Source organism: Archocentrus centrarchus, chromosome 5, assembly GCF_007364275.1.
Source record: "Archocentrus centrarchus isolate MPI-CPG fArcCen1 chromosome 5, fArcCen1, whole genome shotgun sequence".
Lineage (NCBI taxonomy): Eukaryota > Metazoa > Chordata > Actinopteri > Cichliformes > Cichlidae > Archocentrus > Archocentrus centrarchus.
In genome coordinates, this window is record NC_044350.1 from 27,982,804 (window position 1) to 28,009,874 (window position 27,071).

At 38.2% G+C, this 27,071-nt stretch overlaps 1 protein-coding gene and 1 long non-coding RNA gene across 3 annotated transcripts in view; one reads left to right on the top strand and one right to left on the bottom strand.

Annotated features, from left to right (window-relative positions):
• LOC115780823 (uncharacterized) lies at nt 1-26,559 on the top strand. Of its 2 annotated transcripts, none has more exons than XR_004019992.1 (6): nt 1-91; nt 1,091-1,138; nt 1,567-1,700; nt 2,834-2,921; nt 3,062-3,278; nt 25,690-26,559. It is a non-coding gene; the product is annotated as an uncharacterized LOC115780823 (long non-coding RNA). The 2 variants fall into 2 exon arrangements; XR_004019993.1 differs by lacking the exon at nt 25,690-26,559 and adding an exon at nt 12,078-12,254.
• Nucleotides 7,727-27,071, bottom strand: part of ngfb (nerve growth factor b (beta polypeptide)) — a 32,939-nt gene continuing 13,594 nt past the window's right edge. Inside the window, exons 2-3 of the mRNA XM_030730238.1 lie at nt 19,313-19,464; nt 7,727-8,748 (exon numbers count right to left, since the gene is read on the bottom strand). Coding sequence (XP_030586098.1) covers nt 8,132-8,737 — 606 coding nt within the window. The 5' untranslated portion in view covers nt 8,738-8,748; nt 19,313-19,464 and the 3' untranslated portion in view covers nt 7,727-8,131. The remainder of the gene's footprint in view (nt 8,749-19,312; nt 19,465-27,071) is intronic.

Sequence of the window (27,071 nt, forward strand, 5' to 3'; positions counted from 1 at the left end):
CATGATGCTCACAGTCGCGGGTCACATTTGAAATTTAGCGAAGAACCTGGCAGCCATGTTGGTTAAGAAGTGGACTGTACGTTATTATCAAGTAAGTATTTCTAGCTTTTTTATTCCGAAGCATTAAACATCCATACTCTGCCTCAGTCAGTCACCACAACTTTTAATGCATATTTCATGTTTAGTTCGTTGTGGCTTTAGGCAGTACAAGCTTGCTCGCTGGTTAGCTAGCTTGCAAAACCTGTTGACTTAACGTCAGATTTGATTAAATCTGCGGTTAGTTTTGGTGAGCGGATATAGTCTTTATTCTAAATATTTCCCTTCTTGATATTTAGCTGTCTCGGATGCATGCACAAACCGTTGCAGCTCCACCTCCCTCTGCAGAAAGGGTTTCTGCATTTTGCACTGAACAAACAAAAACGGCTGTCAGTGATTTGACGAGAATGCGCGCACATGCACACGCCTGTCTGTACTGATGACTGTCTGAGGTTCTGTAATGTGATGTTAAAATTATATTAGTGTGCATCACATTACAGACAGGTTGCTGCATGTCTCTTAGAATGGGCCCACCATCATCATCATCATCATCTTAACGTCCTCTCCTCCTCCTGTCTGCTGTCAGCGGCAGGAGGAGTTTGGTTTTCTCCATCATGGCTTTGAAACTTAAATTCAGTTCTGTGAGATACAGAAATTGGGTGACACTGTATATAACCACGGTTAATAATTGGTGAATTGATAGTTTTACTTTTCATAAATGATATTATTGATATTAAATAGGAGTACTAATATTAATAATGTAATTACTTTGTTTCTCATTAAGTCATTTTGTGACACAAACTATATGTTATATAGTATATATAATAAAATACACACATCATTGTATCATATTTCATAAGGCATGACAATCAGCTCTGACAGTATAATTTATAAAAATCAAATTATGGCAGCACTAATTACTGGTTCAAAGAAGGTGCTAATTATTGAATTGTTTCAATGTAAAAAAATAATACATTAGCTAAAGTTTGTGTATTAAGTTATCAAAGTGTTACAGTGTAACAGATTGTTTGATCATCTCTTTCTCTTTGTGCAGTTGCAGTTTTTTAGAAGCCAAGCTGCGGTCTACACACAGAAGCAAAAGGTATTGCTAAATTTTAATGTATTTGATTTTTCTATTCATTCATATTAATTTTACTACAGTTAAATCATCATTAAAATCAGTTCACTTAACATTATTAATTTTTTTCTGTTTTTGCAGTGTTATCAGTTGTCATTCAGTGTAGTTTCTAATAAACTGAAGTGTCTCCATATCTAAATACATTAAAACCTCGAAAACAGTTTTTTTTTCTTCTTAGTAAAAAATGATTTTACGCTTCAATGCAGGCTGTGCAGTGCAGTCAATGAGGTGTTCTTGCAAGTGTTGTATTTAGAGTACTTTGACTGGGTGAGGACTATTTGGTAATTATGCATTTTTTGAATGTTTGCTAGACATCTTGCTGTAATGTCACCTAACATGGACTAAAATGAAAATATTGTACTAAAATTATGTAATGTCACCTCTTCATATAGGTCCTCATGTAATTCACAAGGCTGATGGACCTCAGTTCATTCTATGAGCATCTGGACAGCCGTCTATTCAGTGGTTCAGGTCAAATGAGGGGGTTAAAGAAATTACATCCATACTGGAACGTCTTCACAAGGATGTGAGTACATTTCTTTACTTTGAAATTGTTTCAGTGCAATAGAGACTTGAGACTAGAGACTTGCCAGTATACTCAGTGTTTGTCACAAGCCCAGATAAATGGGGAGGATTGCATCAGGAAGAATATCTGGTGTAAAATCTTTGCCAAATCATACATGTAGATCAGCAAGAATGAGAATTCTATACAGCATCAGCTGGGGTTGTCTTATGCAGAGCTGTAGCAGCTACAGATAAAGCTGAAGAGCCATACCATGAAGGTATGGGAAAGAGTTGTAGAAGAGAGGTGACGGGCAGTGAGCAGCAGGATGGTTTCATGCAGAAAATGAGCGCAACAGTAGAAAGCCAGTAGAAGAGTGAAGGGGGAGGTTTACAAGATGGTAGTGAGACCTGCTGTGATATGTGGTTTGGAGACGGTGGTTCTGGCAAAAAGACAGGAGGCAGAGCTGGAGGTGGCTGGGTTGAAAATGTTCAGCTCTCCATTGGGAGTGACCAGGATGTAGAGGATCAGAAATAGTGACATCAGAGGGAAACAACTTAGTCTCCAAACTGCTTAAACTGAGCAGATTAGAGAGGCAAGGCTGAGATGGTTTGGACATATGCAGAGAAAGGATAGTGGATATACTGGACAAAGGAAGCTGAAGATGGAGCTGCAAGGCAGGAGGAAGACCTCAGAAGACTCATGGAATGAGGACATGCAGAGGGTTGGCATGGCAGACGAGGATGCTCGGGATAGGGTGGCATGGAGGCAGATGATCCACTGTGGTGACCACTAAACGAAGCAGCTGAAAGAAGGATAATGTATCAATAGGGATAAGGCAGGAGGAGGAAAGATGGAAATGAAAGGAGTGAAGCGGATGGGAATTAGGAGAGCGGGTGAACCTAAATACTAAAAAGGTAGATTTAATGTTGCCAAGTCCCTTCTCTGATCTACTTGTCTTAATCATGTAATGCTTCCTTGATTTATTTTTTCTTTTACATTTATTATTAGTTTGTATATAAAAATATTTTTTATTAAATAAATATTGTCTTGTAAAATTCAAGCATCACAGTGTGGAACCAAAATGTGTACTTGAAATCACTTGTGGACTGATGGGCTCATATAATTCTGATGGCAACTGTATGCTCTGTTGGCAGGCATCGAATCAAAGGCAGTTGGGCAGCAGCACTGCAGAGCCTACCAGGGTACATGAGGAAGAATCCTGCATTCCTGAAGATGTGTGAGGTAAGAGTTTATCATTTAAAATCAGACAAAAAACAAAACTAGTTCACAGTGAGCAGGGTAACACTTGTGCCCCCTGGATGCTGAATGATATGACAAAGGATTACAAAAGCACTGACACCTTTGTTTTGTTTTTCATGAAGCCTACAGATCCTGAAGACAACATCAAGGGAATGATCACTGGAAGATGAAGATGAGAGGGAACCTCTTCCAGCTTCCTTCAACGATGTCGACATTGTAATCAAGGAAAAACTCGTCATCCGTCACCTGCGTGATGCCCCCAGTGCTTTTGTGAACCTGATGGGACTGCTGAACATTCTGAACCTTGAATGTCCAAAAGACTTGCAGTACACTTTTGAGGTAATCCAGCACCTTTTTATGGGAGTGACTTTTGACTTGTGTACTGCAGGAGTCCACTCTGAAGAATAAATTGCTCAGGGATGGGAAGTAACTTTACTTGTCGTAAAGTTACTGTACTCGTGATGTTGTCCTTTGGTGCCAACATCATGTAATCTGAACTCAGTTTATCAAGTTCAGATTACATGCTTTTAGTTCAACTAACTAATCATTTTTAATCCAAATTACTTAACTTTTTATATAAGGTCAACAAACTGCATGTTGGGTCAACTCATTTATTTAAGTGTAGTTTACTTGAAGCTTTACATTTTCAAAACTTAACTGAGTCAAAGCAACAAGTTTACTTGACTGAGTCAAGTTGAGTCAACAAATTAGTTTTTACAGTGCAGGAACACAACCTGATTTTTGTTTGTATTTCTACTTTAGCTCCATGTTCTCTCAGTCATACCGGACATCTTATATACCAGATGTGATACAAAATTAGGCTGCGAGCCTACAAAAATCCCAACTGATTCTGTCTGGAGAATAATGTTTTGTGAGTTGAGGACACTGAAATGTCACTGGAAAGGCAATGCATTATCAATCATAGCTGGCCTCACAAGTCATAGAAAATCCTGTGTTGGTCTTTTTAAACTGGTCCCAAATGCAATGTAGAATAATAGCAGGAGAAAAACACAAAGCAATGCAAAAGGAAAAAAAATAAATAAATTAATGGCAGTAAAATGAAGCCATATGGGATTTCTCTTCATTTTTTCCCCCCATCTCTATCAGGGCTTTCCTTTTTGCTGAAGGGAATAAAAGGCTTACTATGATACTTCAGAAAGCACACAGCACATGTTTATAAATGTTTAATAAATAACAATATCAATAACAACATTTAAAGAAAAAACATTTGTTTTTATTAGGCCTGGGTCAAATTGTATTTGCAAAGTCGTGGGCTGGTTTAGTGGGCTGCGTGACAGGATAATGACTGGCAGTAAAGTACTATAAGAAGCTTGACTGTGTTGTTGTGCCAAAACTCCTAGAGGCTGCTGCTCTGTCATAAGCTGAGCTGCAGTTTAAGACAGGTTTAAGCCTGTGCTTTCTGAAACTAAATCACATGGTCTTTTAAACCCAAGTGTTGTGTCTGTGAAAGGTGGAGATTTAAAATAGTCTAAACCAACTTACTGTGTCCAGCAGGCATTAACACTGAATTAAACCATCTGTAAATACTGAACAGCTGTTAAAGACAATAAAAAAATCTGCATATAATTAAAGGGCATACTTAATATTGCTTTTAATATCTTTAAGTGTCAAACTAATGTACCAGCACAGTTACATTAGAAAGGTGTATATTTTCACTGGAGAGAGGAGTTTGGGTTGGGAGATCCATTCATAACAGCCACATATAAACTACTGCCACAGCACAAGTTCAGTTCAGGCCTTAAGCACTACAAAAGCAATTACATCTGCATCAAAATAAAACAGTCTTATATAAGCAGTATTTGTATTTATCAAAAGTGTAACTAGACTACAAATGATCAGACACACACAGCATATTGTTTCAGAGGTATTTCTAAATTCTTTGCTGAACAGTTAGTAATCAAGGAAAGTCAGACAGCTGAAACCAGTTTCCTTAATTACCATTTTCAGAGTCTGAATGACATGTGGCTGTTTGGTTCAGATCTTATAATCATCATGCGTCATGTAAAGGTGCCATTTAGCTGTGGTTCTGCTGCATTTGGGGCTGTGTTTGTAAATGTGGTATAAGTGAAAATTTGAAAGTGAAGCAAAAAAAAAAAAAAAGGTTCTCCACTTCTACCTATATGTCCTGCCTCAACATGTGATAGAACAAAATTCATCTTTAATGTTGTATAGTATTGATTTGCATTGCACTCCAGCAACAAATATATTTTCCTGCTGCAGTTTGGTTTACTTACGTGATTATTGCTCCTGGAGAATTTAAGAATTTATTGTCTGTGAGGGCTTTCTGTAAATAGTAAGATGCTTAGTAAATATTACTCCTCCCATTTATCTTTTTAAGTATGGAGCCAGGATGTTCCTGTAGAGTGAAAAAAAAACAAACAAAAAAAAAAACTATTGAGCCCATATTTTACTACACTGAGCGACTGTTTTTTCCCATGTTTTACTTAATTTGTTATGCACATCAGACCAGCCTCCCTTACTACTTTCTCCTGAGATGACAGTGCAGGGACTGTGCAATGCTGAGAGGAGATCAATAAATTCACTCCTTTGGAGTGGTGATACTAGAATCACTGTCACTGGTTGGTTATACCAAACACTAAGGGGGGTAAAAAAAAAAAAAGAAATTTGTATAATTTGGGGGAATCTTTACAGGGGAAAATATTCAGTAGCTTCAATAGTTATATCATCAAATTCAACCTTCAGGGTTCCCTAAGCCTTTGGCATCTACTTAAAGTGTGTTTGTGCTTGTCACATCAGATACAGCAATACTGGAAACAGAGAGGAAATGGTTTGAATGAACCACAAAGGTTTTACTATGCTTCAACAACAAAACTATTTTAGTTAGTTTAGCTTCATTTCACCCAATAGCATTTTGTGTACTCAGTATAGCACACATGAGCTTAGTATGTATGTGATATAAACACAAAGCATAAAGAAGTTTGTGCTTTATTTATACAATTATTTCTTTATTATAACAATGCTTCTTGGCAACATATCTTTTACCATTGGAAAGCCCGTTTATTTTCCCTTAAATGGTGCACATTTGTAAGGAAACTCAATTGTGGGTTGAGCAGCAGAGTTGAGTATGCGGGTTGCAGTCATGAAAAACTTGCCAAATCTTCTCTGCTAATGCCAAACAGCTTATTCATCCACTGACCCTTGTTTTGAGCTTCTGGCACCACATGCGCTGAGAATCGGGCTTGTCATCATTGGAGGCACTCAGAGGCACTGCAGAGAGATATCGAAATGAGATTCTGCAACCAGTGGCAATCCCATATCTACACTGGCTGGGATCGAAGTCTATTGTCCAAGAACACAACGCTTGCCCCCACAGAGCGGGGTTTATCAGAGACTACCTCCAGAATTTTGGAGTGGAGAAGATGAAATTGGCCTGCTTGCAGTCCTGACCTCAACCCAACTGAACACTTGTGGGGTTAGCTTGGGTGTACTGTTCATGCCAGAGGCATTAACACAACCACATTGGCTATTTGCAACAAATGCTGATTGAAGGCTCCTGTGGGTGAAGATTTTGGAGGGATGGGGGGTTGCACCTCCATTCCACTCCTTACCGGTTGTTACTGCCCGCTGGGGTGTGGGCGCTGGTGGTTCCAGGGCGCATGGCCAGGTATTCTGGTGTGGCTGCTGACCTGCTCATGTGGGTGTTGTGATCCGGGGGCCTCAGACCTCTCTGGTGCGTGGCTGGGGCTCTGCTGGGTGCTGGGTGGTTCTTGGGCGGCTGGAGCCCCGGAGCCCGGTCCTTGCCTGCGCTGGGGGGGGCTGGCCTCTGGCGGGGCCGGCTGACCGTTGTCTCGAGTTCTCTGGGGCTCTTGCCCTCAAGCAGTGGATACTCCATCTAGAACCCACCCTCTTCCTCCTGCAAGGGTGGGCACACGCTTGTCCTCGGGATGTGTGGCCTCGGGTCTTTGGTGCTCCTCGGGGGCTGCGAATGGCCTGGGTCTCCTATGTCTTTCTCTGTTTGCATCTGGCTGTCGTGGGCGTTGTTGTGGCTTCTCACCCTCATTATCAAGTTTGTTTCATGACAAACGTGCACACACACACGCACACACACCACATCTAGATTGTATCTTGGTTTATGCATCTGCTTCTGTTTTTTTCTTTCAGGTGCTGTTTGTTTTTTGAGAGTGTTTTGCCACAGATGTTGGGCAAAACACTTGTGTGTTTTACTGTCCTCTACTTTCCTCATTCTCTCCCCCCCCCACTTTTTTCTATTTTTTCTTCTCTCTCTGTTCCTTTTCTTTTTCTTTTCCCCTCCATAACCCCCCCGCCAAAGAAAAAAAAAATGCTGGTTGAAGAATGGGATGCCAGCAGCATGTGACCAAGCTGGTGACCAGCATGAGGAGGTGCCAGGCTGCTGTGACTATGTATAGTTCTTCCACATGCTACTGAGGCCCCTGTTTGTTAAATTAATAAACTGTTAAATTGCCAGTATGTCTTGTTTCTTCAGACTTCAGTCATCCAATCCAATAAATGACACCATACAAGCATCAATAGCAGAATTAGCTGTTTGGCATTGGCAAGTTTTTCATGGGCACCACCTGCATGCTCAACTCTGCTGCTCAACCCACAAATTCATTTTCCTTACAAATGTGGCACCATTTAACGGGAAATAAACAGGCTTTCCAATGGTATAAGATTTATTGCCAAGACGCATTGTTACAACAAAGAAATAATGGCTCAAACACAAATTTCCTTACTTTTTGTGATATATATATATATATATTTCCTCTCTGTATTTTAGAATATTTTTCAGTGTAATGCTTAAAAGTTATGATAAACTAAGAGCATGAGCACTTGTCTAACTCAGCACATAGCGGTGTATTAAATCTCCACAAACTGAGTCTGATATAAACCACAGCTAAAAATAGATACTGACACAGCTGCACCCCCTGTAGCATGGTACTTCAGACAGGTTAAAAAAAAACAAACCAAAACAAAAGAATAACTAGCTGCAGATACTCTTTGACCCAGGTCTGTTGTGTATACATGCAGTCTTGATACTTTGACATATACTAATAATTTACTTTGTGCAGAGGTTGAGAAGTCTTTGGTGATAAATTACGTAGAGAAAGTCACTTATACCTGCCTGTTAGCATATCTGTGTATGTACTGGATTCGAGTTTGTGAGCCTGTGCGTGCGTGTCATACAGTCTTCACTGCCGCCATGACTTGCGGCTGAGCACACACACACAGGCCACGTTAATGCGTATGAGCCTCCACGCCACCAGGTTCTTGAATGAAGTCAGCGCTCGCACAAAAGTGTGTGAATTAGTACAGTAAGAGTTCCAGTGTCTCGCATCAATTCCTAAACAGCCTGAGCTGCCTGATCCAGGGCTGTGACATGTCGTCTCAAAGAAGTACTGCTTCTTGTTGACATTGTTGATTTTCACATCTGGGAGCACTGTCACCTCATTGCCTGAGATGTCTGTGGCTTTGGTCTTGTTCCCCACCCAGACACTAACACTATTACACACTGAGTACACCCCGCGGTGCTGAGGCTCCCCTGCTTGCCTGCGGGTCCTTCTGCTAGCACCCTGTGACCCTGTTGGCTCTGCATCAGGGGGCTGAGAACTGAAAAGCACTCTGGGTGAGAGGTAGTGGCGCTTGGTGAAGAGTTTGGGATCCACAATGGGGACAGAGTTGGGGTTGTCACCTGGAGCATTCTGCTGTGCCGCTGTGGCAGTGCACGAGTCCCCTCTGGTTGCAGCCACAGCCTGGGCACTGAAGAAGAGGAACAGGACCAGCATGGACGACCTCATGGGCACACAACCTGAGAGTGTCAGCAAGAACAGAAAACACTTTTTATAGCAGACATGAAGCATTTTTACACAGAGCTCCTTAAGCAGACATGAAGCAACCTTAATATTCATATGTGTAGGATGTTTCCAGGTGATAGTCATCTTTTTTTTTTTTTAAACTTTCTTTTTGGTCTCTAGTAACTCCTGGGGGAAATCCGAGGTTCTTTAAATGTTTTTGTTGTGCTCACCATACATTTGCTAACTTTGTAAGTGCAATAAGATTATATCACTGCTTACAGGCTTCCTGCAGCCATGAGAGGAGGGCCAAAGCAGTAAAGCTTGTGGGCTTGAAAACCCAACACTGAGCTGAAAGTTGCTATAATTTTTTCTTTTTTTAGAGCTGTGGGGGAGGTGCAGGATGTGACATATTACCTGTTATTATGTATATTTAACATGTCTATTTTAGCCATGTGTATGTCCTCCTTTCCCTTTGCTTACCTAGATGCTAATAATGAATTTTACATCTTTTATGCTGCAATATTAGCCTGTATGTACATCACTCCAGTGTGCACATAGTCTCACACTTTCCTTCCTCACATATTCAATCTGCAGCACGTTCAAGTGTGAGATCCACTTAATTTACGTGCTTGCAGGAGCCCTTGTTTAAAGGAGAAAAAAAACCCAAAACAAACACTTTTCCTAACACAAGTTTAATGACTTACCCTTAACAGTTTTTACAAGCACAGTTTAAAATTCTGTGTTTGGCATTGCTAAGGGTGGAGTCTGTAAATTCTGATTAGGCAGCTGCTGCAGAGGCTGTTGAGTCCCCAAGCTGATTTATACATGTAAACATGAAGCTGTAGTATGTTTCATATCTAATTTAACAATAATATAAAAATTACTCACATAATTACTTCCACAAAGAAGATGATAGTGAACCCACTTAATAGTCTGTGGCTGCCTAAAGACATTCTCTAGGGTTATGCAGGAATGATGAATACCCACTTCATGTGTACACCATTTATTATCCCAATGATCACTGCAGTACTGCAGTACTGAAGGCTATGAGTCACACAAATTGACATCCTTCTCTCTTATTTCACACAGGATATAACAGATATTTTAATTTATAGTTTGTGTGTCATGGATATTGAGCACTGGTGAGTAAGGATGGCACATAGTAATTTCCTCTTTTTTTTTTTTTCTTTTTCTTTTTAATAAATACACTTGATCTCAAGTATCCATCAAGGTCTTAGACATATTTATCCTTTATTCTAAGCAATCTTAGCTGAGCTCTACAATACTCACACTTCAACATTTTCTTCTAAAGACAGGATGGATAATTTTCCCTTTCATAAACTGTTTGGTGGGTGATTTCATTTTTCCATAATTCATTCATCTAGATGCTGGAGTTAGTGGCGTGGCTGCTTTGATTTACAGCTATGCTGACACAGGCAGGTGTAGCCACTCAGTTTCTGATTTCCACTAAATTGAATCTCTGAACTGGACCTTTCTGCTGTGTTTGCGCTATTGGTGCCATCTACTGTAGATGTAGTTATCTGAACTGTGGTGAGGTTCTAATATTTTATGGTTTCAGTTACATGACACTAATTGGGAAATATGTGTCATTGTGCCCATACAGTTTATAAATGGTGCTTGGTAACCCAGCTTGCTAGTGTTATTTATTAATTTAGAACTGTACCCTTTCATCCAACTATGGTAACTTCAGGCTCCAAAATAAACAACATGTCTTCAGCCTCGGTCTAACATTGATGAGTGTAAAGCCAGTGGGTCACGTCATGGTGGCTCCATGTTTTATATTGTGTATAATTACAATTAAATAAATTCTAGTATTCTAGTACAAATTCTGTAGCAGGTATGGTTAAGGTTGAGGTGGATGGAGTGAATGAATCAATAAAACATTGGACTTCAATATGGAAGATTCTTCTTAATTTCCTCTGTCAAACTTTCATTCAGTGTTTCCTAAACTATGACCTATCCGCAGCCTGTATTTAATATCGTAAACCTGACTGAGCCCCGAGCTTTTATGATTTTTGAGCCTAAAGCAAATGTAACTGAGGTGAAAATACACTATATTGCCAAAATTATTTGCTCATCTGCCTTCACATATTATGTACTTGAGTGATATCCCATTCTTAATCCATAGGATTTTAATATGATGTTGGCCCGCCCTTTGCAGCTATAACACCTTCAACTTTTCTGGGAAGGCTTTCCACAAGGTTTAGGAGTGTGCTTATGAGAATTTCTGACCATTCTTCCTGTGAGGTCAGACGCTGATGTTGGATGAGAAGGCCTGGCTTGCAGTCTGTGCTCTAATTCATCCCAAAGGTTCCTATCTGGCTGAGATCAGGACTCTGTGCAGGCCAGTCAAGTTCTTCCACACCAAACTTGTTCATCCATGTCTTTATGGACTTTGCTTTGTAAACTGCTGTGCAGTCATGTTAGAACAGAAAGGGGCCATCCCCAAACTGTTCCCACAAAGCTGGAAGCATGAAATCTTTCTTCTCTGCATGCTTTTAAAGTGTGTCTTAAAACTTATTTTTATTCCTTGGCTTTTAAATCGGAGTGAGAGCTATCTCTGAGCTGTTGTACTGTTGTATATTTTAGATGTGTGTGTGCTTGGTGTGTTTATTTTATTTTTCCTATGTACAGCACTTTGGTTAACTCTGTTATTTTAAATGTGCTCTATAAATAAATTTGGATTTGGATTTGGAAATTGTCCAAAATGTCTTGGCATGCTGAATGATTGAGAGTTTCTTTCACTGATACTAAGCGGCCGAACCAACTCCTAAAAACAACCCCACACCATAATAACCCCCTCCACTAAACTTTACACTTGTCACAATGTAGTCAGGGGTGTACTGTTTTCCTGGCAACCACCAAACCCAGACTTGTTCATCAGATTGCCAGATGGAAGTGATTCGTCACTCCAGAGAACACGTCTCCACTGCTCTAGAGTCCAGTGACAGGATGCTTTACACTACTGCATCCAGTGCTTTGCATTGCGCTTGGCGATGTAAGGCTTGGATGCCACGCCATGCCAGAATTCACTCAGCTCCTGAGAGCGACCCATTCTTTTACAAATGTTTGTAGTAGCAGTCTGCATGCCTAGGTGCTTGATTTCGTACACCTGTGGCCATGGAAGTGATTGGAACACTTGAATTCAATGAGCGAATATTTTTAGCAATATAGTGTATTTGTTTTAATTGCTGCTCCCAATAGGGATAATTCTTGGGTATGGATTATATTCCAGTGGTAGTGACAAATGATGTGGGTTGAATGACTAGTTAGACAGATCAGAAGTCTCCCTAATTTATATTGTTCGATGTAAAATGTACAGGTACTTCTGGCTGCTCCCCTATTTCCCAAGAGATCTCTACAGTAGATGGATCCGCATGTTTGATTTGTCAGACTTTACACCAGATGCACTTCCTGACACAACTAGTAAGTAAGTAAGTAAATTTTATTTATTTAGCGCTTTTCACAGACACTAGTCACAAAGCGCTGTACATGCAGAAAACACACAAAAACAGACAGTAAATAAACACCATAATATCTAAAAACCAATAATGTAAAGCTAAAAATAATTAAACACCATAATAGCTAAAATTAAAATTCATTAAAATTTCTCAATAGAAGGCTTTTTTAAAAAGGAAAGTTTTTAACTGTTTTTTAAAAGAATCCACAGAGTCAGCTGAGCATAGATGTAGAGGCAGACTGTTCCACAACCTTGGTGCCACTGACTGAAACGCTCTGTCCCCCCTAGTCTTTAGTCGTGTGCGGGGAACAACTAACAAATTCTGAACCTGCGAACGAAGACAGCGAGAAGCAGTATATTTCATGAGAAGCTCGGAAATAGAATCTGGAGCCTGGCCATTTAATGCTCTGTATGTGAAAACGAGAATTTTAAATTGGACCCTAAAATCGATTGGGAGCCAATGTAAGGAACGTAACGTGGTTAATAGATTTAATGATTTTTTTGTTAAGGTGGGTCCAAGACTGGCCAAGGAAATACAAAATATACCATCAGAGCAGAAAAGTGTAAGTGAGTTTTGTGGACTTAATAATTCAAATTCATTATTTTTGAAACCAGTAGAAGAAAGAGAGATTATTGAAATGGTAAATAAATGTAAAAATAAATTTTCCACAGACTGTGATGATATTGATATGATGGTAGTAAAAAAGGTAATTGATGGAATTGTGTCCCCTTTAACATATCTGTGTAATTTATCATTCAGAACAGGTACATTCCCTGAGAGAATGAAAATTGCTAAAGTTATTCCTTTACATAAAGCCGGTGATGTTCATGACTTTACTAACTATAGGCCAGTCTCTTTACTTTCACAGTTCTCTAAGATAATGGAGAAATTGTTTGTGGCAAGGCTTGACAATTTTAATGAAAAATGCAATGTATTAATGGAAAGTCAGTATGGTTTTAGGGCAGCCAGGTCAACAACATTGGCAATGATAGAGTTAGTGGAACATATAACGGAATATATACAAAACAGAAAATATGCAGTGGGGATATTTATTGACTTAAAAAAGGCCTTTGATACTATTGATCATAAAATATTAATATATAAAATGGAAAGATATGGAGTGAGAGGGGTAGCAAATAACTGGCTGAAAAGTTATCTTGACAACAGACAGCAATATGTACAAATTGGTCAGTCCAAATCTTTATGTTTGAATATTACATGTGGGGTTCCTCAAGGCTCAGTATTGGGTCCCAAATTGTTTATTATGTATATTAATGATATATGTAGAGTGACTAATGTTTTGAATTTTGTTATATTTGCTGATGATACAACTATTTTTTATACTGGGGATGATCTAAAACAGGTTTTGGATGATGTTGGTAAAGAAATTGATAAACTTAAATACTGGTTTGACAGAAATAAATTATTTTTAAATTTAACTAAGACAAAATTTATGTTGTTTGGAAATAAAGAAATTAATACTATGGTAAAGTTTAGAAATTAATAATGTAAGGATTGAGCAAGTTTTTCAACACAAGTTTCTAGGAGTAATATTGGACCACAAGTTATGTTGGAAACCCCATATCAAACATGTGTGTAATAAGATGGCAAAAATTATAGGGATATTAGGGAAAAATAGGCATATCTTGAATATTAAAACTTTGCACACTTTATACTGTACAATGTTACTACCATATTTGGAGTATTGTGTTGAAGTTTGGGGTAACACATATAAGAGTTCTCTACAAAAAATATGTATTATGCCAAAAAGAGCACTGAGAATGATATATAATGTTGGGTATAGGGAACACACAAATCCACTATTCTTTAAATCAAAACTTATGAAATTTATGGATTTAGTAAAATTTAAAACTGCTCAGATGATGTTTAAAGCAAAAAACAGTATGCTTCCAAAGAATATTCAAAATTTCTTTAAAAATAGAGAAGGAAGGTTTGATCTAAGAGGGAAATGTAACTTTGTTCAACCATGTGTTCGCTCAAATCTTAAAAGTATGTGTGTATCAGTTTGTGGAGTGCGTTTGTGGAATGGTCTAGATGATGAAATTAAGTTAAGTACAACTATTGCACAATTCAAGAAAAAATATAAGGAGCATATAAATAATGTGTATAAATACGAATGAGATGTTTTGTTATTTTTGTTATTGTTGGATTGTAGCTTCATGTACATTAAAATGATCTATAGAAGATTGGGTAGATTGTATCACAGGGCACTTTGGCATGGGTAGGTGTGTGTAGCCATGCATGCTGGTGTTAGAGTATGCATGTTTGGTTAAAATGTTTGGTTAATATTATAATTCAGTTTAATTATGAACTTGTAAAAGGCAATGGGGACAGGACTAGATAAGCTATTGCTTCTTCCTGCTCCCTTTTCGAACACCTTGAGATTGTTATAAAATACATTGCTGGTCATTTTATTTATTTATTTATTGATGTTTGATTTGCATTTGTTATATAGGTGAATATGTGTATATATGCATATATGTATGTTTTATTTTCCTACACGTTTATTTATTTTTCGTTGTTGTTTTTTATTTTATTTTGATTGTTCGAAATAAATTGAATATATAAAAATAATAAAATCGGAGTACTGTGAGCTTGCTTGCTAGAATTTGTTAATAATCTGGCTGCAGCATTTTGTATTGCTTGGAGACGTGAAAGAGATGATTTGTCCAAGCCAGTAAACAGGGCATTGCAATAATCTAAACGCGAAGACATAAATACATGAATAATTTTTTCCAGATCAGCCTTGGAGACCATATGTCGTAGCTTAGAGATGTTTCTTAAATGAAAGAAGCAGGAATGAGACAGAGCTCTTACGTGTGAGTCAAAGCTCAAAGAGGAATCAAATATTACTCCAAGATTACGGATGCTGGACTTAGCGGTGGGGCAAAAAGAGGCAAGAGTCTGACTGACTTTTATATATACCTCAGGAGGAGCTATAATCATAGTCTCAGTCTTATTGGCATTTAAAACAAGGTAATTATTGGAGAGCCACTCACTGATCCAGGTTAAATGCTGGACTAGGGTGGACAACCTATCCAACTGCTGGGGCTTAAAAGACATATACAGCTGAATATCATCAGCATATAAATGGTAAAAAATCACCTTAAAAGACTGAATGATGCCAGCTAAAGGGAGCATATAAAAAGAAAATAATAATGGACCCAGGACTGAACCCTGTGGGACTCCACAATTTAGGGAGGCAATGGTGGAAGTGAATTTGCTGGTCCTAACAGAGAATGTCCTATCAGACAAATAAGAGGAAAACCAGTCTAGTGCTGAGCCAGAGATACCAGCCAAAACCTTAAGCCTGTTAAGCAAAATGTTATGATCAATGGTATCAAAGGCTGCACTGAGATCAAGTAAAATGATGACAGAATAATTCCCTGCATCAAAAGCCATTAAAACATCATTATAGACTTTCAACAGAGCAGACTCAGTGGAGTACTGCTTTCGAAAGGCAGACTGAAAAGGATCGAGAATCTGTAAATTGGATAGTAAAGATCTAAATTGACTATCTACAATTTTCTGTAGTAAGTTACTAACGAATGGCAGTTTAGAAATAGGTCGATAGTTGCCAATACAGCTAGTATCAAGGTTAGGCTTCTTTAATAGGGGAGTTACTTCAGCATGTTTAAAATAATGTGGAACATGACCTTGACTCAGTGAACTGTTTATGATTGATAACAATGAAGGACCAATAGTGGTGAGAGTCCCAAGCAGGACAGAAGGAGGTAAAATCTCAAAGGAGCATGATGAGGGTTTCATCTTGCCAATTACCGGAACTAAGTCATTCAGTGTGATAGGAGAAAATGAGTTAAAAGATTCAGGACACTGAGGACCATCTTCTTGATGGGGTGAACTTAAGGAAATTTTGGATCTGAGGTCCATCACCTTATTCACAAAATGACTAAGAAATGTGTTACAATCATCATCAGAAAGTAACAAAGCCTGCTGAGTTGGAGGAGAAACAATCCTGTTGATTGTATCAAATAAAACCCTGGGATTATTCTTATTGCATTTTATAAGATTACTAAAATAGGATGATCTAGCTTCTTTTACTGCCTCATTGTAAGACTGAAGGAGCTCTTTGAAGTATTCCCGATGAACAGTCAATCCCGTAGATTTCCACAGACGCTCTGCTTTACGACAGGAGAGCCGAAGGTCGCGAGTTTGATTGTTTAACCAGGGCATGCAAGAACTAGTAGAGGAACTAGTAGAGCAATGACTAGTTTTCAAAGGAGCAACCTGATTGAGAATGGTTTGGCAGTGTTCATTAAAAGAGTTAACAAGGAGCTCAACATTATCACCAGGATGAGGTGAAAAATTGAATAGAGAAGAAAACTCAGATAAAACAGAATCATCAATAAAGCATCTACGCTTAATGCAAACTTGGGGAAGAGATTCAGAATCAAAAGAAACATTAAAAGAAATTGATTTATGGTCACTGAAGACAACTTCATTTATGCGCAGATGGTCGAGGGTAACACCATAAGTGAAGACCAAGTCCAAAGTATGTCCAGCAGTGTGAGTAGGTCCAGATACATGTTGAACAAAGTCTCCCATTTGTCTGGATTTGGGACTGGCACTAGCTCGTGACTCCCTGAACCTGGGTTTGTGTCTTCTTCTCGTTTAAGGCCATATAATGTGAATGCATTAACCACTACACCAAAAATGTAAACTTGTAAATTGTGCACAGTCCTGAATTCCTTTGTGGAAAACTAAAGAATAACATATACAAAAAAAGATTTTTAAATTATGCATCGTAACAGGTATGACATTATGTAGGGAAATATAATTGGCATTGTTGTGACATCTGTTTGATATCATTTTCTTTTCAGCGTTTCATGACTCACCACAAAACACAGAACGGAACATTTGTGCTTAATGGCTTGCATAAAATGACAGGCTGTGTACTGTATTTTATCCAATACAACAGAAATCACAGGCATGCCAACACCTGTGATGCTCCAATAGCAGGCTCTGTCAGGTAGGTTTATTAAATGCTGTGTTTGCCTCAGGTGTCAGGGTGAGCACTTGCAGATTAAAATTGTTGGCAAAACAAATCAAAAGAAATATCATAGTCTGTACAGCAGTACATAATGTGAGCCAGATTACAATAATAAAGGCTTTTGAGATCTATCCAGTTTGGTTATTGACACCTGGTGTAACATTTTGACATGATAAAGTCATCACTGCATCATTTTTAGGAGTAGTGTATAAACAGACAAGGCCAGTGAAGAGGAGACTTGCCACAACCTTTTTCTTTCTTGTTTTTTCTACATTTAAGTGCCAATTTGGGTTGCGTTAGGACAGGAAAATCATTTTATAGCATCACACAGACTAAAGTAACAAGGAAAAACCTTAAGATGAGCATCTACCAAGGAGCAGCATTACATTTGGTAAAGTCCCGTAAAACATCAAGGCAAGCTCACTGATAAAGAAATCTGTCTTAAACAGTTAAAACGAAGCCTGTGTGTGATTGCTAACTGGCTTGACTTACTGGCAAATAGAGCAGAGTCTTTTTTATTAATAGTTGCACATTTGCAATTCTTGTATCAATTACAAGAACTTGGGATGGAGGGGGGCATCAATTACAGCAAGTCGTCCAGGTCCAGCACTAAACCATCACACTACCACCACCATGTTTGACTGTTGGTATGATGTTTTTTTTTTTTTTAAACAAAATACTGTATTAGTTTTATGGCAGATGTAAACCTTCTAAAAAACTTTTGTCTTGTCATTCTGCACAATATTTTCCCAAAAGTCTTGGGGAATCAAAATCTTTCTTGCTTGGTTTTTGCCTTGGGACTCTCCCATGGATGCTATTTCTGCCCAGTCTCTTTCTTATTGTTGAATCATGTTGAACACTGACCTTAACTGAGGCAAATGAGGGCTGAAGTTCTGTAGATGTTGTTCTGAGTTTTTTTGTGTCCTCCTTGATGAGTCATCAATGTGCTCTTGGAATAATTTTGGTAGGCCAGCCACTCCTGGGAAGGTTCGGCACTGTTCCAAGTTTTCTCCATTTGTGGATAATGTCTCTCACCATGGTTCCCAAAGCCTTAGCCTTATCCATCAGTCTGGCTTTGTAACCTTTTCCAGACTGATAGATATCAGTTCTTTAGTTTCTTTAGACTGTGGTCTGATGTGTTGTTTTTTGAGATCCTTTTGCCTACTTCACACTTTGTCAGACAGATTCTATCAATGTGATTACTTGATTCAACAAATCTGACAATATTCAGGCATAGGTGTAGCTAGCGAAACTAAACCCAGTTTTCTAAAAAATGTTTAATCAGTTAATTCATGATTTAATGGGGTGGGGGTGCATTACTTTTAACATAGGGCCAAGTAGGTTTGGATAGTTATTTCCCCTTAATAAATTAAATAATCATTTAAAAACTGCTAGTCACCTTTATCTATTCATCTTTATCTAATATTAAAAATTTGATCTGAAGCTTCTTAGTGTGAAAAATATGCTAAAAAAAAAAGGAAAGAAATTAGGAAGGGGGAAAATACTTTTCACAGTACTGTAAACCTACAGTGTGCTCCCACAAAAACCACAATAAAAAGATATCTGTATTTATTCTTATTCTATTCTTCCAGACATCCAGTTATATACTTGCTAACATTTAGTGCACATCAGCTTTTAAATGAAACTGTAAACACTGACTTTTTACAGGCCTCAGTGTTTACTTCTGTGCAGCTACAATTGTGAGTGACATCTTTGTTATAGTTTATTTTGCACATGCACGTCAGGAGAGTGACCAGTTTACACTGGAATCTGATATTAGCAGCATAGAAAGTATAATGTGGAAAAATAATACAAATATCTGAGCTATTAATCACATCTGAACACTAAGGGACTGCAGTGTGAACGCAGCCATGCTAAGTGAGCACAGTGCTGTACACTTTACACATGTATTGTGTACAAAAACAACACAAACACAGGAAAAAAAAGCTTAAACTGTTTACAGACTCATTTGCATTGATAGCTCTCTCTCTCTCTCTTTCTATTGCCCTCTCTCTCATCTATAGTGTCTGCATTTTTGTGTACAAGCACTGTATGTATATATACCTTTTCAGTGTATCCACGTGAACTGTATCACCTCTGTGGCTCCTAGAGGATGTGATTAGAATTCTGTGTGTTATGGGCACCTCCTGCCATCAGGCCTGGCTGTGGCTGCCATCCAGCACACCTCTGCCTTGCTCTGCCTCTGCTCTTCAATCCTGTTGAGAGACAAGCAGAGAAGTTCTCTCAGCCAGCTCGTAAACCCATTGTTAACATTCTTTGAGAGACCAATACGGGAAGAGAGAGTTAATGTTTTTCCCTCTCACCGGATTGTTACATACTGAACATATCAAAAGCAAGTAGCAGACCTGCATCATGTACATTATCTAGGGAGTGAAAATGCTGTGTAGTTTAATATTAACATAGTAAAATTTGTCTGCATTCTTGGACACATGAGCCATGACAGGTTTTTCTAGACTTAAGCAGTCCTCTGGCTTCAGACAGATATTGCTAAACACTTTAAAGAATATTTAAGAGCATGTCACAATCAGATCACTATGGAATTTGGTATTTTGTATATGAAGTCACAACAGACTATTTATAAAGGTGTCAACACTTTGTGCCTTTATCCTAAATCAGAACATCAGATTGTACTGTCTTGTCATTTCCCTCTGTTTTATCATTGCATTTTATTATTCATTTGATTTACAGCAGTCAGACAACCATAAATCAGTTTCATGTAGTGATGAAACACATTTGAGCTTGATCATCCATCACAGTAACCAGAAGCAAAAATGTCTGGTTCTATTGTCACATCACTGTACTCATAGGTTCTAATATCAGCTGTCAGGTAAAACCTGCCAAGAAGAAGAAAATATCTAAAACTTAGTTCCTAAAAACATTGTGTCCCAAAACTCGAATGTGTTTTAATTTTAAGGTATGCCTTTTAAATCACGGTCGAGGAAGTTCAAAACAGCGAGTAAGATATGGTACGCTTGCAAAATGACAGGAATGTAAACAGCATATAAACAGAAGTAAATGGGCTGTCAGGCTAAATTACTGCAGTGTGCTTCTGTAGAGAATCTGCAGTATTACAGGAAGCGTTCAGCATCTCAACAAAGGTGCTCTCTGCCTGTCATGGAAATTCAACTTGTGACCCTGTAACAGCAGCACGGCTCTTTAAGAAGCAGAATACCTGCTTTTGTGATTTTTATATATATATATATATATATATATATATATATATATATATATATATATATATATATATTAGGGGTGGGACTCGATTAAAAAAATTAATCGAATTAATTACAAGCTTTGTAATTAATTAATCGAAATTAATCGCATTTTAATCGCATTTCAATATTTGACATGAGAAATATTAATTTAAGTTTAGTTGATGAATGAATCAATATACATAAGCTTAAACTTCAAAATTTTGTTTATTTTCCCACCAGTCTACTACACAGACAAATGAAGGGTGGAAGTGCTCCTGTGATAAGCAAACACCTGAAATTAAAGTTAAGCATCATAACTGGATAGTTTTATTCAACATTAATGTCTCACTTGTTATAGTTGGAAATTAATCATTAGCTTAGCTGTATTCCTTGATGTTGAAATGTGTTATGCTTGTTTTAACAGCTTATTTTGAATTAAAGACTTAAAATTAAACCACAAAAAGGAGAAAAAGTTCGTTCTCCGTTTAACAGCTGCTTTTACACAGCTGTGCTTCGCACTCACGGTTGCTAGGCGACATGAGCTACGCAGAGGTGATCGCAGCTGATATGAAGGCTAGCTGCTCACTTCCGGCCTTTGTGGTGTTCGTGGGCTGCGAAAGACGTGGGCTGGGTCCTTCGCAGGATGCGGCCCCTAATTTGGACATTGTGCGTCGATATAATCTGTATGCCGGGAACTCGCGCACTGAAAAACGTTCCACGGTGCAAAGTGCGATTAAAATGCGTTAAAATTTTTAACGCGTTAATTTCCCCGTAATTAATTAATCGAAATTAACGCGTTAAAGTCCCACCCCTAATATATATATATATATATAATTGTATATATATATATAATTGTATATATTTATACATAAATAAAATTATTTATTTTTTTACTTTTGCGTTATGATTATCTGAGATGCTCAGTGGAGTTACTGCTACATGCGCTTCACTTATATAGACACTCCACAACTATTTTTAAAGAACACAATTGTGTGTAGAACACCTGTGTAAGCAGCAGATTTTATATAAACATAAATGTGATTACCGTATTTTCCGGAGTATAAGTCGCACTTTTTTTCATAGTTTGGCTGGGGGTGCGACCTATACTCCGGAGCGACGTATATGTGACATTTATAACACATGAACCAAAATACTCCAGCCACTTGACATCTCCGTGAACTGCAGCTTTAAGGCAGTCTTGCGTAACCTGTGGGCGCAGTGGATGATGGATGGAGAGCACAGCTTAACGGCAACTGGGAGAATGCGCCACCCAACTTTCCTGGAAGTCATTGGATGGATCAAGAAAACATGGGCTTCAGTGACAAACCATCCTGTTGGGATTCAGAAAGGCTGGAATAATTGGAACTGCAGCTGACGACGAGTCTGACTAACGCGACACAGAAGAGGAAGCGGCGCTTCGTCTACGGAGTGTACGGAGTTGTTTAGAAGTGACACCGAGGATGAAGAATTCAATGGATTGATGGTTTGGTTAACTTGTTAGTATGTTCTTTATGCTATGGTTATCTGAATAACTTAATGTTACGTTAACATACCGAACACGTGTTCGTTGTGCGTCATGTAGCTGAATGTGCTACGTTAGCATAACGTAGGCGTAACCGTGTTCGTCCTGTTCTTTAATCCATTATTATTTTAAATTGCCATTCAAGATGGAATTTCTGCTCTGGGTCTCGGATTCTATCAACCCCCCCCCACCCCCCCAAAAAAGTGCGACTTATAGTCCAGTGCGACCTATATGTTTTTTCTTCTTTATTATGCATTTTTTGGCTGGTGCGACCTATACTCCGGAGCGACGTATAGTCCGAAAAATACGGTATATATTACATATATATAAAATACAAGCTCATCCAGCCGAAGGACTGATGAGCTTATGCTACGGCAAGGTGTCGGTCCGTCATCCACAGTTCACAAGAACAACTGCTCCTATTAGTATTGGTCAGAACTTACACATGATGATTATTTAATAGGTCTTCTCCCAAAATGCCTCAAGGTTATATTTATCATTTTCCAGGCACTTTTCCATTTTTCACGCATCATTACTAATCATTTTTATGGGCAATAACATGTTAACTGTGAACTGATGCTGGGTTCAGTAGAATATGATGTTCTGGCTTTTATTTATTTTTTTTATTAAATAATTACATTTTGATTTGGAAATGCACTCACCAGCCACATTGTGAGATACACCTGTTCAAATGCTTCTTAATACAAATATCTTTACAGAGAGTGGTCCAAAAAGGAAAGACTATCCGGTGAGCGGCAGTTCTCTGGGTCAAAGTTCCTTTTTGATACCAGAGGTCAGAATGACCAGACTGCTTTGAGCTGAGGCAACAGCAACTAAAGTAACAATTTGTTGCATAAGAGCATCTCTGAATGCACACTATGTCAAAGCTTGAAGCAGATGGGCTACAGTTTTTTTTTTTTTTTTACACCAGGTGCCATGTAGTGTCTTTGTTATCTTATACTAAGATAAGCAGGAAACTGGGGTGACAGTTCATACAGGTTCACAGTGAAGATTGGAAAAACATTGCCTAGTCCTGTCTTCATCTTCTAAAGGCTGCTTCCCGCAGGAAAACGCACCGTGTCACAAAGCTCAAAACATTTTACACTGGTTTCTTGAACATGACAATGAGTTCACTGTACTCAAATGGCCCCCATAGTCCAATTCAATAGAGCACTTTTGGGATGCAGTGGAACAGAAGATTCACATCATGGATGTGCAGCAAACAAATCTGCAGCAAATGAGTGGTGCTATCATGTCAATATGGATCAAAATCTCGGAGGAATGTTTCCGACACTTTGTTGAATCTATGCCATGAAGAATTAAGGCAGATCTGAAGGCAAAAGTGGGTCCAACCCAGCATAGCAAGGAGTACCTAATAACGGGGCCAGTGAGTGTAGAATCGTAACATAAACTTGATTTGAATGTCATACCAGCAGTAGATAAAATAGATGAATTTCTACTCATGGAAATTGATGCAGTATGTGAGCTCAGTTGCAGTTTTGGGTTTTATCTCAGTTTCTAAAAGGTCTAAATGTGCAGTAGACTGCTGCTAAGAATTTTAATAAAAATGTAAGGAAAAAAGAGTACTATTGTCTTGAATCAAATAAACCTTCAGTTTCAGAGTATTAAAAATATTATATAAAGGTTGTATAGAAAATGTATATCAGTATAGATTAGCTTTAGAAGGTTAGTTTTAGTCAATGCTGGGTTTGATGGGAACGGACATTTAACGTGATAGGTGTCAAATTACCCTGTGCTCTAAAAGTGCCTAGAAGATTTTGAGGTGGTAAGTTGAGCATATGCAAAATCATACCAATACTTGAGTAATATCAGTGCAAATCTTTAATGCACTTTGCCCAAAGGCTCTTTTGCAAAATGACAGAAGGCTGGGGGCCAGCATATAAACAAATGCCCGATTTCATATCTGCTTATCCAGTTCAGAGTTGCAGGTGGGCTGGAACCTGTCCCAGCTGTTACAGGGCGATAGGTAGAGTACACCGTACACCCTGGACAGGTTGCCAGTCTTTTGCAGATCTAATGCACAGACAGAGACAAACACACATCTTCACATTCACACCTACAGCCAATTTAGAATCACCAAGTAACCTAGCATCCATGTCCTTGGAATGTGGGAGGAAATGAGCATGTTTTCCCTGTACACACACAGGTACTGTATGGGGAAAACACAAACACAGAGAAAAGCCCAACTGCAGGCAGGTTTGAATCCACAGCCTTCTTGCTTTGAAGTGTCAGTGCTAATGAGTCACTGCTAAGCTACGGAGAAGATACCTTCTATTCTGAAAGGGAAAATGTACTTATTTAAGTCTCAGGGGCCCTTTAGTCATATATCAGTGAACATTAATGTGTCAGACAAGATGCAATGTGAAAATAATGGAGATCCATGAGATATTTGTTTAATATGCAGCGAAAAATACACGGTCACTGAAATGCTAGTTCCTCTTTGTGATAAATGGTTTAATTTTAATTTTCTTGTGGTGTGACATCTCTGAGGGCCTTTGAATTCAGTGTGAGTATGTACAATGTTGCAGGATAATGATTTTTTTTGGCGCAACTTCTTTTTTTATGTTATATAATTTTTAAAAATATTCAATAAAATACACATAACTTTTTTTTTTTTTAAGAAATTGCATGTTGCAAATTTAAAACATATTTAAAACAAAACAAACAAACAAACAAACAAACAATCAAACAAACAAACAAACAAAAAGGTTTATACATCATTAAACATGGTTGGAATCTGTTTTTTTTTTCCACTAGAAAATGTTAATACTTCCACCCTTTAATAGGCCTGATATGTCAAATGTCATTGTCCCAGCTGATCAGGTGCAGTGATATCTCATTATGTTCATTCTGTATAGGGTTTTTGAGCTGTTTATGCCACAAAACTTAATACATCATAGATAAGGTGCATTAAAGTACCAAAAAAAATACATAAATTCCAAGTGTATGCTGTGTATAATGAGTCAAAGGTCATTGTTTCAGAAGACAACTGGGATTTTGGGAAAACGGCAAGATGTAGTTGTGCTTAATAATTATGGACTTCTATGTTAATGTCAGTCCTATTTAATCCCACACAAGATCATAATCATGTTTAAAGAAATAAAATGTCAGTTATTTTGAGGATCTGATTTTTGGGTCAGTGACACAGCTCTTAGAGCCACTGAGCTGTTGAAAAACATGCAGCCAGATGTGAAACGTGACACACATTAAAGCTACTAGGTAGGCTACAAATATGAACCTAACACAACTGTACATGCTAGTGTGCACTGGGGCATTGCACATCGCTCTACTTATTGAACCTTGAAGCAGATGGGTAACAGCAGCACATGAGTATACGGGAAAGACGTGGGTTTGTGTTGACTCATCACTGCCTGATGACTGAGTGGAATAAAATTGCTCGGTGTGTTTGATGTTGATGTTGAAACAGTGCAGAAAATGGTATTTCTTGGCACACTTTACTGCTGAATAAACTAGAGCTGGATAATGTTGGTTTTAATTTGACTCCTGGAAAAATCGGAACACTTCCTAAGCGATATCCGGTGAAATACCACTGGAATGATCAGGATGTTTGCAAGAGCCATGTGCCAGTAAAACACTGAATCTGCATGAGTGGGATCTGTAGGGTGATTCTCATTTCTCTGTTTTGTGCCTCTTTGTCTCCTCTTCACTCTGTCCTCCTGCAGCCTGTGATCCAGAAATCAGTCTCAGCTGATCATGATGGAAGTTTCAGTTCTCGGAATGCATCAGGAGGAGCTATGAGCGAGGATAAGCAGGTGTATCTTTTGTGGAAGTCTTATCATCTGTGACATATAAAAGAGACCAAGCTGGTTTGTACAAATCATGACGGGAGGAGAGCTCCATTTATGTGTTGCTTTTGTATTCACAACTTGTTGTAGTTATTAAAGATGAATTATGCAATCAGAGACTCTAACCTTCACATTTTGTGGGCGTGATAATAATAAATGAAGAATCATTTATTATTTGGAGCTGAAGTCATTTTTTAAAAAAACCCTCCAAAGCAAGGATGTCTCATTTTGTTAAATGCTTTTGTCCTTGATTTCTCTCTCCTCCTTATTCCTCTGTATTTTGTTGTACAACATTTTGTGACTTTATGGCTATGAAAAGACCTCTATAAACAAACTTTACTAAGTAACTTACTTACCCCTCACATCTTACGTAGAAGGGATTAAGTGTGGGAAGCAGGCACAGAAAGGAATTCATGATGAAAAACAGAAATGAAAAGAGAGGTTTGTGAATTGTATCAATTTTAGAGTATCTGTCTATCTTGATTGTATTGTATTTAATTTTTTTTTAATGCTTTCTTATAATAGATGTGCATAATGCCTGTCTGCTGTCTGGTCTCATGTGTATTTTTGCTGCTCCAACAGTTAATAAGGTGGGGATCAATAAAAATGCATTGATTGTACTACAGCTTTTATAGGCTTATAAATTATGCCTAAGCAATTAAGATAAAATGCATGAGCCATTGATGTGCTCATAAAATATGGACCAATTAAAAGCTTTGTATTGTGCTACATGCTCCAATAAAATCATATTACAGTTCAATCGCCCAACAAACTCCCAGTTCCTATATTTAGGAACAGCCAAGTTATCATCTAAAACTTTAAAATCTGAATTTCACACACATTAGAGCTTCACACTCTTTAATGTGAAGGGTATCAATAGTCATATTCTTTTGATACAGTACAATATCTTTTGTTTTTCTATTGTTAAAACCTCTGCTGCTTTGACCATTTTTTAATGTAACATACACTCATACACTACTTTATCAGGTACATCTGTTAAACCAGAATCTCTGAGGAATGTTTCTGTGACACTACAAACTGAGGCAGTTCTGAAGGTAACGGGGGGGGGTCTAACCAGGTACCAGCAAGTTGTACCGAAAGGAGTGGCTGGTGAGGTGCAAGGTAGTTTTTTCTACCATCTGTCATGTCTCTTTATTTCTTAAACAGCACTTGGAGTCAGAAAACAGTTTGGAGACACCCTGGCAAGTTTATTCAGAGTTGAGTTGCTGTGATTCATTCCACTTGAACAAGCTGAGTGT